The 14,031-nt window shown below is 40.1% G+C and overlaps 2 protein-coding genes across 2 annotated transcripts; one reads left to right on the forward strand and one right to left on the reverse strand.

Annotated features, from left to right (window-relative positions):
* The first annotated feature begins 23 nt into the window (after nt 1–23).
* Nucleotides 24–12,323, forward strand: LOC124187877. Its single transcript, XM_046580064.1, has 9 exons — nt 24–203; nt 3,077–3,148; nt 4,491–5,744; nt 6,000–6,717; nt 7,516–7,938; nt 8,828–11,124; nt 11,198–11,311; nt 11,478–11,640; nt 11,716–12,323. The coding sequence occupies exons 2-9, from the start codon at nt 3,077–3,079 to the stop codon at nt 11,886–11,888; spliced, it is 5,214 nt and encodes a 1,737-aa protein (XP_046436020.1). The 5' UTR covers nt 24–203; the 3' UTR covers nt 11,889–12,323.
* On the reverse strand, nt 12,051–13,761 carry LOC124174468 (dolichol-phosphate mannosyltransferase subunit 3). Its single transcript, XM_046553660.1, has 3 exons — nt 13,333–13,761; nt 12,587–12,814; nt 12,051–12,469 (listed from the first exon to the last, which is right to left on the reverse strand). Exons 2-3 carry the CDS (start codon nt 12,812–12,814, stop codon nt 12,410–12,412), a joined length of 288 nt encoding a protein of 95 aa, XP_046409616.1. The 5' UTR covers nt 13,333–13,761; the 3' UTR covers nt 12,051–12,409.
* Nucleotides 13,762–14,031: the final 270 nt, after the last annotated feature.

Genomic DNA, 14,031 nt, shown 5'->3' on the forward strand with positions numbered 1-14,031 from the left:
GAGCATTGTAGCCCTTTGAAATATCAGTCGGTCAGTTGAGAGTCAGTCGCGCGCTTGGTTGGAGCGGCGCTCTGTGGTAAATTATTGTCTTCGCGAATTGAATATCGCCGTCGCAACGAGAATTGACAACATGCAGCTACGGCACAGTTTTCATGAACTGTCCTCGATCAACGAAGCCTGATTGAAGCTCTGCAGTCTTCGAGGTGAAAACTAGAAATTACTTAATTACTTAAAGCGCACTTTGATTAGCACGGTAATACGATACATTCTTGCGTCGCTTTTTTCCCACATGCACAGATATTTTAATTTCAATTCAAAATCATCTGGGAATAATTTTTTCGGATCTTTTCGTATATTCGGTAAATCCCCCTGCCTGTAGGCAACTCTCTATGAGTTCCGGGATAAGGATAAACGCTATTCGCCTAAAGTAACACGGATTGCCTACACGCAGGCGACCTTGCATCCTGCTTTGTCGCGTCGGCATAAATTAGCACGTGAAAATTGAGCCATCCTCGCCCTTGAATACCACATCGTCAATCGATGGTTATAATGATGAGGTGAACCGCGACGTGGTGGAAAAAAAATATGTATGTTCAATAAACATACCTACATGAAGTTCGACTACGTAGCGATTCGCGTGACTGGAAACTGTTCTGTTTTCACTATTCGTCATCACCCAAGGTTAAGTCTCGAAAAAACGCCAGGCACTACAGTTCGATGCCCAATTCACGCAATACAGCTACTGCTAATAGCATCATGGTGTATATTTGCGAACCAAATCATTCATTAGACACGCGATTACAATTATATCCACGCCGATTCATCGGTTACCCTTGACTGGGAGCTTTTGGTTTTTGACCCCACTGCTGCCCGAATAGGAAATTTTGCTCATTCTTTCTGATTTCGGCATACATTATTTGAAAATATCAATAGCAACACTGTTGGATTAAAACAATACAAGTTCACTAATGTTCGATGGGTATTCGACAAGGGTACGGAAAATAAAAATTATCAGACTAATTGCCAATCAAGTCAATCTACTACAGTTTTTGCATTGTCAGCTTTCTTGTACGACAAGTTAAGCTGTTGTGGTGATTTCAACAAAAAAATACACCATGCCTTTATTTCTTCTTTGTTCTTTTATGTTTATTCATGCTGCTTCCTGAAACGATGATCTATTGAACAATGGATATATGTGATTTTTTTCTATCAACGTGACTATTTTTTTTTTTTTTAACAAAAATCCGTTTTTTGGATACATTTTTACCGAATTCAATTTTTACCATTATATTTAAAAAGATATTTTTGTTTTCACATGTTCAGTATTTTCACATTCTACAGTTCACACGAATCCTCGTTAACAGATCTTACGGCTATATGTTTAGTCCAATTATACACTGTCCAATGGTAATTATTCAGTTGAAGGCGCACTAAGTTTAGTCTTAGACGTGGCTGTAAGAGATAAATGAACGTTATCTGCACGCGAATCAGGCGCGAAAGCATGCAACACTTAGCATCGTAGTTGCCGAAACTACAGTGCACCGATAGAACGCAGGGGGTAATTGTCACACTCGTCAGAGTCGTCAACAAAAATATACGTCACTTTCGATTCGTGCCTTGCTAGCTCGCTCGATCGATCTTCGGTAAAAGCTTAAGCGAGTGGGCTAACCGGTCATCCCTTATCCTACCTTTCATATATTTACGAACAGCGAGGAGTTGGGGTTGCGCATTAACATAAAGCTGACCTTCGACGCAGGGGTGGAAGCACTTTTATCTACCATCTACTGAGCAGAGAGGCGGTACACCTGCACGTAAAGGTAAAGGTACACGCGTGTAGTTCGAAATGCCTGACCACATGATGCCTGGGTTCAAGGGTAAGAAGCCTTGAGTTTCGGGGTAGGCGATGGTCGGTTGTTGCCCCGCTTATAAAGGTGACACCTCGTGTCTATCGTGGGGATCGATCGATTATCCGAACGCTAAATAAATTACACGACAACGCGTGAATAATGGGGTTTATATTAAAAACTTCCGGCTAACGAAGAGCAGAACTTTGCCAGTTGCGATCTTTGTTCAAACCTGGATCGGTCTTTGCACAGCTCATGCAGCAATACGTACAAGTTTCTTCGCAGCTGCTACTCGCTCATATTATAGTTCTGTATAATTCATTGATGATATTCACCTGCAATAGCTTGGACCTTCGCTTCAGACTCAATATTCGTTAGCGAAAATAGCATTAGCCGACGACTGCATGGTCAACCTTCGGATCTTGTCGTTGATTTATGTTTGTCTTATGGTAAGGAACATCTATTATTTCTTCAAGGCATTTTCGAACAAGTATTTTAGTGTCCCGAGTAACCTATCGTCTTGTTTTATTCCGACGGTGAAAATTGTCCTGCAGGACTGAAATTCATTCTCTATGAATCGTTACCATGTTAGAAATTTACGGTGAAAGGAAGCGAATTATCGTTTAAACAATTTCATGTCAAGAATTTTTTCTATAACTGTTACGATCATACTTAGTAATTATTTGTTATCATATCTTTATGTACCGTAGCCACCGATTCAATTGCTTCATTTTATTTACGGCTACCATTTTCCAACATTTAAACACAGTTAATCAAAACTAATTAGCCCAATTAAGAATATAGAACTTTGTTATTTCGTGTCGTACTTAGCACATTGAAATTGACAATTTGTCAACGCTTGGCGTTAATCTATTAATTACAGCTAGTATCGATCGTCATACAGTCTAAAACTTGTATAATAAGCACTGTAATATTGAGTGAACGAAGAAACAAAAAAAAACACCTTATTCCCGCAGTAATACTAGTTTACTCTCACGGAAAAAACCCTCGACTTGGGTGTAAATTCGTACCCTCAACTTTTTTCTTACAAGGATTTAGCATTATCTATCTAGTCGAGGGTACGAATTTACACCAAAGTTGAAGGTTTTTTCCGCGAGGGTATCGTCGAGGTGGATATTACTTTCGTTTGTCACTATTGGTCTTTGCTAGAAAAATATTACAAAACTAAAATCATGAACGAATTGTCACTATTTTTTGTTGTTCACACGCAGATGAGCGAGTCCGTCAAAGTAGCATTAAGATGCAGGCCGATGTCCGTCCGGGAGCAGCAAGAAGGATGTCGGGTGAGTGTTTCTTCCTTGAACTCTATACTGTCAGATCATTTAGGAATACATAGTCAAGTGCATAAGAATCAATTTTGAAAAATGATAAATTGCCTCCTTCTCGTGGTACTATAAGTAAGAGACCATCGATATTGACCGAAGGTAGCCCCTAGCGACGAGGACACAACACGCAATTATCATATTGTTGCATCTCCGTATGGATATATTATTTCCTGCCTAATCAAATGTCAGAGTTGTGACTCAAGAGTGACGTGTTTCCAGCCACCGAAACTCAACGACCGTTCGATTTTTGAAACGGCCGATTGTCTCGGTCAATCTTGTAATTGGAGGGTTGAACCGGGGATTCGTTACTTCGGCCAGGCATTTATCGATTCGACACACATCGCTGACTGCCGATATCCACTGACATGCATAACGCCACCCCTTGCCTCAACCTGTTTCCCCTTGCCGCGTGCAGGGAACTGTAGGTATAGATATATGGTTATATATATATACACACGCATATATATATATATATATATCATACCCTGTCGCAGGTTATGGCGTATAATGTGTTATAGGTCAAAACTACAGAGCCAACCCTTCACGCGAGTGCACCCTCCTCATTATTAATCATAGTTAAACGTGCGTTTGCGACCAAAGGGACTTCCTGTTTGTCTTGAGGAATCGATTCAGATTGCATTTGAACTAGACACCTTTTATCAACTCTATAAATAACCCGTGCGTAAACTAGCCGTCAATAATCCTAATTTCAGTGACCTAGTCTTCACTTATACTGCACTCCATCAAAGGAATGCCATGCTTGCTACGACTTCGTGTTCTATGTTAGAAAAGAAGTTTCCTCCTGTTATTTCCAATCTCCTCTGCATTAAAATGTCGTAGATCGCGGAAAGCGCTCCTTAGCAATAATTATAAATTTCCTGTGAACCGTTCAATTATAGTATTTACGAAAATGAGAGCAAGCATTTTCGAATTCGACAGTTGTAAATCGTGACAGAACAAAGTGCACAATTCTCGTGGTACACTTAAATCTAGCACATTTTTTTTAAGTAAGTAACGTACCGTTTCGGATATCGATATGAGACATGACCACACTTTCGACTGTATATAATCCCTTTAGGGACCCAGTTATAGAGGATAACTTGTTCAATCTTAAGAAAGCTCTTGTTTTTATACGAAAAGTGATAATAACTCATTGACTTTCCAGTGATAAATGCTTATAACTTGGTCATCTTGAAATTTATACTCGTACTCCGTTTGACTCGTGGTTTATTTCGAAGTATATAAGTTCTTTCAACCGAAGGTCATTTTCCAGAATCAATCGTTATATTGTTTCTTTTAGAATGTGTTGACGGTAGACTCGCAGGCTAAGACATGTACCCTGGAAAATCCGATGTGCGGTGGAGGCGGGGCCGGAGGCGGAGGAAAGATGTTCCAGTTTGACGCGGTCTTCGATCAGACCGTGTCAACGGAGGTCGTCTACGAGCAGGTTGGCTCGCCCGTGGTGGAGGCCGTCCTGGAGGGTTACAACGCGACGGTTTTCGCCTACGGGCAAACCGGATGTGGAAAGTCATTCACAATGCGAGGGGTGGTCGAGCGGAGTTTAGAGCACCTTTTCGAGGCGACATCGACGTCATCGTCGGAGACACGTTACCTCGCGCTTCTGAGCTACCTAGAAATCTACAACGAAAGACTGAGAGACTTGCTGGGAGACGGCGACAACGACGGTGCCTCAAACCTGCTCCAGCTCAAGGAGGACCCTTCCCGCGGCACATACGTCGCTGGTGGCCTCAGGGAAGTCACCGTCAAGGACGCTGCGGAATGTAGCCGCCTCCTGGTGCAAGGGGATCAGAAAAGAGCCGCGGCCGCGACGCGGATGAACGCGGCCAGCTCCAGGAGCCACGCGGTCCTGACGCTTGCCTTGGAGGCGATCGCGATAAATGACAAACAGAACAGCGCAGTCCGCAAGGGGATGCTGCATCTGGTGGATCTCGCCGGCTCCGAGAGGCAGGGGAGGACCGGAGCTACGGGGGAGAGGCTCAAGGAGGCGGCGAGTATCAACCTGAGCCTCTCGGCCCTGGGGAACGTGATCAGCGCACTGGCGGCGGGGAACGGCAGACACGTACCCTACAGGGACAGCAAGCTGACGAGACTTCTCCGTGACAGTCTAGGCGGAAACGCCAGGACGCTGATGATCGCCTGCGTCAGCCCGAGCGACATAGACGCCGACGAAACGTTGAGCACGTTGAGGTACGCGGCCAGGGCTCGGTGCATAAAGAACAAACCGGTCGTCAACGAGGACCCCAAGGACGCTTTGCTCAGGCAGTATCAGTTGGAACTACAGCGGCTCCGTAAGCTACTCGAGACCAGCGACAATCCGGCGACGGAACTGTTGATAGGTGATGTCCAGGGAGATAGGAAGGTTTCGAGTCTTACGGATCGCCGGGAACAGAGCGATTCCGAGGCGGAGGATAAAGTGATCCGGCAAGTTGCCTTCGAGGAGGAAGTACAAAGACTGAGGAAGGAGTGCGAGGATTCGAATCTATCGGCTCAGCGTCTTCAGGAGGAACTTGAAAACCTGCGAACGCGATATGAGGTACATCTCCCATTATTGTGCATACTTTCTAATAAAGATTTTACAACTATTATGTAAGCCTGCGATACGTGGACCAGCAATGAGAGTATTCGTTTCAAAGAAAACGTGATAATATTATTTGTTAATTTTTTCGTATTCCATGATTTGGGATTAATAAAAGGCTAATTCGTTCGTCAAAAAAAAAAAAAATTGAAGCCTTGCAGCTGATCCTTGCCGTGATCGAACTATTAAATATCTTTCTACTGTGTTAAACAGGGTTCTGGGGTAACGGAAGCAAAGGACGTTTGCGAGAGCGAAGGTGTTCTGGAGAGGAGAAAACGAAAGCGAGAAATCGCGAAAAAGGAGGTCCTCAAGAGGCTGGAGAAATTGACGATCGGTGGCGAAGCTCGGGGCGACGAAGAAGCGCGCAAACGAAGAGAGAGGCGGAGAAAACGATTGGAGGTAATAGCAGGGGCTCTGGCCGGTACCAGCGAAGGGACCGAAGGTGCGGTCGAGGTTTATGGTCAGCTCAAGTCAACGGAGGAGGCACTGAAGCGGGCGATTCGTAGGACTCGACAGTTGGAAGCCGAAAATGCGGACCTTCAAGCGTCTTGGGACGCGGAGAGACGTGATCTGCTTCGGCGAGAACTCCTGGCCACCCAATTGTGCGACGCGATGATTCCACACCTGAGACCAGGATGCCCTTTTCGCGACATCGAGGCTGTCAGAGCCGCGGCCTCCTGGTGCGATGAATTGTCGCGGTGGCGGCTACCGGATGTTTCGCCCCGTATTCCTCTCCCGCCGCCGACGCTATCGCAATCTAACCGTGAAGTCGAGGGTAAACCTATGTCGGGGGTGCAGCCGGACCATAACAACAACGACAATAACAACAACACCGTAAACGATATTAAACCCCAGGATATTGCAGACGCATATTTTCGCAGAAGTAGAGTCGACGCGTTGCTCGCCCACGCTCGGGAAGCTAAGAGCCTTGGTAAGTTGCAATTGTATGTATATGTGTGCACGTGCAGCTCACGTTTGTCATAGTTTATCCATTTATTTTGCAAAAGACGCATTTTTTGCTTCTTGAAAAGTTCTAATTATCATTCCTAGATTCATCGTCTCATTCTGCTATAAAATATAGGTATAAGCCTTAATCATCGAAATAGTTTTCTTTTCAAAAGTAAATCTAAGAGTTTCAAATTTATATATTTTAATCGTTCGAAATGATGTGACTTAGGAAGCCATCTGTTGTAATTAAGTAAATACGTGTTTTTGATAAAGTGAGAAATTACATTTTTCTTAATTACCGCCTCATTTTTCTCGAGTAACAGAATTTCTAATAAGCACCATCAAAATTAAATTTTCTAGTGCAGCTTCTTAGTGTTAAAATAACATGTTTATTACACACAAGATATTCACTTTTCCACTCACTTACTCATTTTTCTCACTTTTTTGACCAACTACAGCTAAGCAAAAACCCTGTAAGTATCAAATTCTATATCCAGTAACCATACAATAAACATTCATTCCAAAAGGTTTAGTATGGTTTAAAAATTGCATACACAGCAAAACGGCAATATCTCACAGTTGGTTCCACAGGATTTTTAGGCAATCCAATGCGCAGTTGACTCTTCGATGCATTGGAAAGTTTATAATTCAGTCTAAATTAAAAATAATTGACGGTCCTTAATTTTCCTGTTTTTTACGTGACGGGATATTTTAATTATCTTATCAAATGAAAAAATCTATAAGCGTGTGCCCGTCTCACCTTTGGAATTTATCACTTCAGGTGAACGGAACGTAAAGCAAATTCAGGAATACGTTGGTCGGCAAAGTAAATCTGGCGGAGCTGGCGAATCGGTTTCTGGAGCGAACAGCTACCTGCAATTGAACGCCTTGAATTTACAGAGCAGTGCTCCGCCGGTTTCCACCATGGCCAGCACAGACTCCGCGAGCAAACCGGCCACCCGCCAATTGTTCGGAAATGCGACACTCTCCGGTAACTGGCTCATCGATGATGTCAACCTGAAACCTGCAGACCCGAGTCCTTCCTCCACAATGGAACTGAAAAAAATTCCACCGCGTATACTTGAGGCTCTTCCGTCCTACCCGTTGCGGAGGGTTAAGATTTCCCCGACTCCTGTCGCCGTTTACTCACCAAGGCAGGATTTGGAATCGAATATTCGCCCCCATCACGCACGCTCACCCACCTACTGAAGAAAAAGGATATGCCGATGCAGAGTTGAACAGGGTTCAACAAAATGTTCGATACATGCATACGAATCGCATGAGTTCGAAAGCAGGGATTTTAAATCATCCTTATATGTCACATGTTACTGCTATACGTGAGATTAATTTGAAATAGTGTGATCTGTGTGTATGATATGTATATAGAAAGAAAACGAATTTAAAATGAAACAACTATTTATTGACTTGAAATTCCAAAAATTATATCTTCCATTTATATTTATTCCCCTTATTTCGAAATTGCTCTATTTACAATAAATTCTAGTATATTTCGGTATTTTATTGACGCAGGAATTTATCTGAAATTATCAGACTGCAAAGAAACTTTTATCAGTGGTTTGCTATTTGGCAAAATATTCAAAATAAGAAACTTCAGCAACATTTGTTGAAATATCGATTTTGTTATGAAAGGTTCAATGGTGACTGAAGAATATTGTTCAGTCAATAGTCGAAGCTGGTCGAAGTACATTCTTCAGTCAACGAGTCAATGTATGTAAAATTTGAGCAATTTCATTTTTCCTTACAGGTACGTTGGCAGTAATTAGTCATGATGAGCAGAAGTGAGACGTTCAATATTGGCTGCACTGCGTCAGCTAAAATTGCTTATTTCAGAGTGTAGAGCCATGCCCGAGGCAGTTTGAAAGATGAGCGAGGTTAAGTTTGGTTGGAAGTTTTTCCCAAGAAAACTAACACTCTGACATGTAAATAATAAATTTAAATTGTTTATACCCAGTAAATCACGAATGAGATATCTATACTCTGTAATGAATACATGAATGAATATAATTCTGTTGCCAATTGTGATGTTGAGGCAAATTTCAGTGATAATAAAATCGGTAATCGGACCGTGTAAGTTGAAGAAATGAGTTTGGATTACACGAATCGTTGGGAGCCAGTGGAAAACACGGTGTATGAGAGGTTAATCGATAATTCGTTATTACACACATTGACATTGGATAAAAAAATCCTTAAGCAAACAAAAATCCTGAATTCTAAGTTGAAAAAAAGACGAAACTTACGCGAGTACAAACAGTTTCTGTTCTTAAAGAGACAATCCGTTAGAGAGTTCAGGGATAACCATGCTGAAACGGACGATGAATCAGACCTAGATTATGAATCTTATAAAAGAATACATGCAGAAAAAACGAAATATCAATTACGCACCTTCCTCAAAACATGCGTGCAAAAAACACCATCACGCACGAAGAGAAAATCGCCACATCTCATCCCGAAAACACGGAATAAATCTTCATCTCTCTCAAAAACTTCCAGATCACTTTCAGCAGCGAAATCTCGAATTTATTCAGGAGAAAATATTTGTAAGTATCTACTTCGATCTCGACGAGAAGTACCAACAATTGAACGCAAAGCAGAATCACCGAGCCGAGAAATAATTTCTTCTTCGAGTAACAGCAATATCAATCAAGACAGTACTCAAACAGATGATGATGCAGTGAAGAAAATTTATGATATTAAAGCAACCAGTGTTCAAATCAGAACCATTGATAGCATCAGTTTGGATTCTGAATGCAAATTGGCTGTAATCAGTGACAGCGCAGCAGTAAATTTTCTCGAGCAAATAACTACACCGGAACTGCGAGATGATGCAGGTAATGAGTTAGGAATATCTCTGGAATCTGATGATAATTCTCACGAGTCTGGTAATCGCAAGCAGGACAAGTATGATGTTAATACCACTATTGAAGATGATGTAAAAACATCAAGGACAAATTCAAAATTCCTAGACAATTCGAAAATGGGTATTAAAGAGAAAGTCGATATCAATCATGAAAGTGATATTGATAAGCCCACTGACAACCTGGACCGAGATTCTGGTAATAATAGCTTTTCCGAAACGGATGTGTTGGATGATCAGCGCAGCATGAGTCCTGACAACAGCATTCCTGATAATGGCGGTAATAATGGGACAATTACCGATAAACAGACTTCAAATAAAACTCGACAGAAAATTGTTACAATCAAATCCGATGAGGCCACAAGTAATGTCATCTTATGCGAAGACTTGAATACTCCTCAGTTAGAATCGCAATATGAAATTTCTTCCAGAAATGAAAAACTGTCTGATAGCAACTTGGACAATGAAACACGTCTAGAGCTCGGACGCAGCAAAAACCAACACGAGGATTTAAATGATGAATTTCATGTCGAAAGCATCGTGAAGAATGGTAGGAGTAAGCTGAAAATATTAGCAATTGACTATTATGAAAGAGGACATAAATCTTTTAATGAGCGTCACTTGAGAAGATTGAGTAAACTTCGGACCATGAGTAACTGTGACTATGAAACTTTGAAACATTTGGACAAGTTTGTCGAAAGTGTATTACCTTCAGAAGATAAGCAACCATTGAGATATAGCGAAGCAAATGAGGGTTGTAGTTTTGCTTTGAACGAATCATGTTATTTGAATTCGTCGGCAGATGCTGAAGCTTGCTCCAATATATTGACGTCTACTCAAGAGAATCTGAACGTATTTGGAGAAAGTGAATTACTACCAGCAGACGAAGATCAATCACAAAGTGACGCTTTCTCTGAGAAGTGTACATCATCGGACATTCAGTCACAAAGCTTTAATCAATCATTGAATGGCAGCATTTCGTCCTTTTCTAGCAGAACGTATGATGAAGATGTAAAGAATACTGTTAAAAAGCAATTACTTACGGAGATTGAAAATAAATTGATAGATAATCAATGTAATGTTGAGAATAAATCAGTGTCATCAGGGGAAGAAGTTCTTTCCACTTCAAGTCAAAGACGGAAGAACATCTACAAATCAACCAATGAACCATTAAACACTAAAAATGTACAGTCTTCAAAAGCCAATGGTTTCGTCAAAGAATGTAATACATTGAAAGTTTTATCACAGAATACGGGAAAACATTCAGACGTCGGAGTGTGCTTGCTTTCTTCTAAGCCTAAACGGGCCAAAAGGCGAATTGTAAACAGTGAAACGGACAATCATCTCTCTGTAAATTCACCTTGTGCAAGCAAACAACCTCAACAACATACTAATAAACAATCCGAAATTATTTTGCATGAGGACAAAACTCCAGGTGAATCTTCGAACCGACTGCAACCAGACAAAAGTAAAAAAGTTGAACACTCACCGAAAAGAAGGCACAGGCCACGAAATGTAAGCTCAGTTGTAAACAACACAAGTCAGTCTTTACTTTCTATCTAATAATATAATTTTCTGTCGCTTCTAGTTACAAGAATTTGCTGTCACAGAAGCTGTGAATCAGGATCCAACAAAGGCTTATTTCCGATTGAAGGATATCAGCGACGATGATGAAATTTGGATACTGGATGTTCCAAAAATGGTAAGATGAAACTCGCAGTATAATTGTCAATTTTTACATTTATATCACGACTCCTGTGAAAACTGAACTTGACTCAAAAGTGCAATGTATATTATTCGCCCAATATGTCACATCATTTTATGGTATTTGTTAATAGTAGCTTGTGTTCTAACATCGTTTATATTAGATCAATCCAAAAGATCTTGAGAATCAGACGATCATACTTGGAGGGATGAGTGTATTGAGATTTGGAGATGACTGCTACAAAGTTTCAAGCAAACCCAGTAAGGGGGTTTGCAATCTGTCCTGTGTGTTAACTACAAGCAAGCGAAAAAACGACTATAAAATACGTACGTCAACTATTATACTACAATTGCATTTCATTTACATTACAACTTGATATTTGTATGTTATTTTTTTTGCAGTTAATATCCGATCTAAAGGCCGTATGAAGTTTTGTCAGAAGATCTCAGTTGTGTCTGATTCAAAATTAGTTCCTTCGGAACTGCCTTCTCCAAAGACAACTGTTCCGTTTCCGAAAAATTTGAAGATTAGACATCCGTTATTTGGTGCAACTTATGAAGATAAAACCTCATGAGTACCAAAAACAAAAACTATACAGATTGAATTTACAAAATACATTTTCAATATGTTGACCAAAGTTTTATTTTCACCTGGAATTTTTCCAATTTGTTGATACATTATTGTATAATATATGTATATATACATATTTTTTTAGTGTAATAAATCTAAGATCACATTTTAGCTCACAATCAGTGTTTTAGAATTAAAATATTATGAAAGCTTATACATAAAAGAAAGGTGAATGTAGTGATTTACATTGACATCGAGTGTTTATTTAAATCTATTTGTTTAAACGGTTTGGTTGTAATGCACTCGAAAATTGGATACAAATATTGGTATTGTTTACATTGATACTCAGAACATGTCGTGACTAAAATTGTGTACTTCATATTTCAGAAAATAACGGCTGAACCATTTGATTATGAAATTACAGATTTTATTGTCTCACGAGATGCAAAAAACGAATGAATTTATTGCTGGATGATGAGAGGCATCAAATGCAACTGATGAGATATCGATACTTAGATTTGAGCTTTAATCTTCTTTAAGTGCAAGGCCTTTGCTACGAAGATCGGCTCTGGCTTCTTTGATTTCCTGAAATAGACAAATAGGTACTAAACAATGTGTAAAGTGGATCGATCTAAGGTTCTGTAGAACTAATTTTTTTTTGTTAATCAGCATTCCATGTGCAATCCCATATTGATTGCTTACCCTTTGGAGTTCTACAGCAGCTTCTTCACAATTGTTGAAAGTGAAAGTTCGGTAAAGAACTACACTAACAGCATATAAGCCAAAGAGTACAATTAATGTTAGGGGAAGGTATAATATTGGTGTTCGCCATTTAATTAGGAGTGTCGATTGGGCACTACCAGTGATTGCAGCTGTCCATATACTGAAAAATACTGTGGCCACAAAAACCCATTCCATAAGCTTTGTCATCTTGAAAGAGAACAGATAAGAACAAAATGTTAGTAAGACACTCAACAATTAGAATTACGTGACTTTAAGGTACAACCAGAGCTACGTTCGGAATTTACATCTGATTCCACAATTAACTTGAAACAAGAAGAAAGAGGAATGTCTCGAAGCGCTCAGTGAGGAGAGTGAAGTGTCACATTTCAAGGTAATTGAGGAATTAGATGTAAATACCGAAAGTGCTACAGACAAGATGTGTTTTTTTTAAATAATATAGTCATAACCAGGCCATTATAGTTTGAAAATTTGAGGATAGATTAATATGGTTGGTTATCAATTGAATTAACCTTCTGAGATTCTGCAAAAATAAACAATAGAATGGTTTTTGCATATTTGATATACAGTGGCCGACAAGTGGCAAAGTATCGTCAAGCTCCTTGAAAAAACTTTAAGGTACTTTGAAGTATTTAAATGGTGCATTTTTAGGTTAACTTTTGAGAGTGATGATCGAAAAGAGAAATTGTAGAATGCACAATGCTTACATTTGTTTCGGGTGAATTCTCGGGGGAATTTTAACACCAATTACTAGTTGCAATATTGACGTTTAATACTTAAACTTCTTTCTGTTTAAATCCACGTCCGCAAGCGGCGAAACGAATGAGTTATCTTGTTGGAAACAGGAAGTAGACATAGCTGGGTGCCAGCTGTCATCCACAACCGGTCAGCTGATACAAATAAGGCCACAGACCTTTAAATTATTTTTAATCTCCTGTTACTCGATCATTGTCGCGTTTAAAAAATACGCGCCGTCTATCAACGTCATCAATAGTTTTGACTAACGTCTTTTTCTTCATTTCAGTAAAATAACATAGTTCACAAACGTTAAAGTGCACTTTACCCAGCAGAACGCCAGCAGTAAATTTATTATTCAGACAATATACGTGTCTTGTTTATTTTACGAATGGCAACCTGCAGAACTGTTCGGAACATTGCGTATGATTGCTATTATACATATTGTATCACATAATCGTTGTGAAGTTAAAGTTGAAGATGTGAGAAATGATATTATGCATATCAGATGATAATTCAAGCTCAAGCGTCTATTATTTGAAAATTTTTTTGAAAGCTACAAGCGCTGTACATAATAAATATGCGAATTGCGTACCGCATGTGCTATACTGTGCATATGTATACATAAGGTGGACTCTTTTATGAGGTAGAATAATTAGGCGTTGCGTAAT

Source organism: Neodiprion fabricii, chromosome 1 (genome assembly GCF_021155785.1).
Source record: "Neodiprion fabricii isolate iyNeoFabr1 chromosome 1, iyNeoFabr1.1, whole genome shotgun sequence".
NCBI classification, from domain to species: Eukaryota; Metazoa; Arthropoda; class Insecta; order Hymenoptera; family Diprionidae; genus Neodiprion; species Neodiprion fabricii.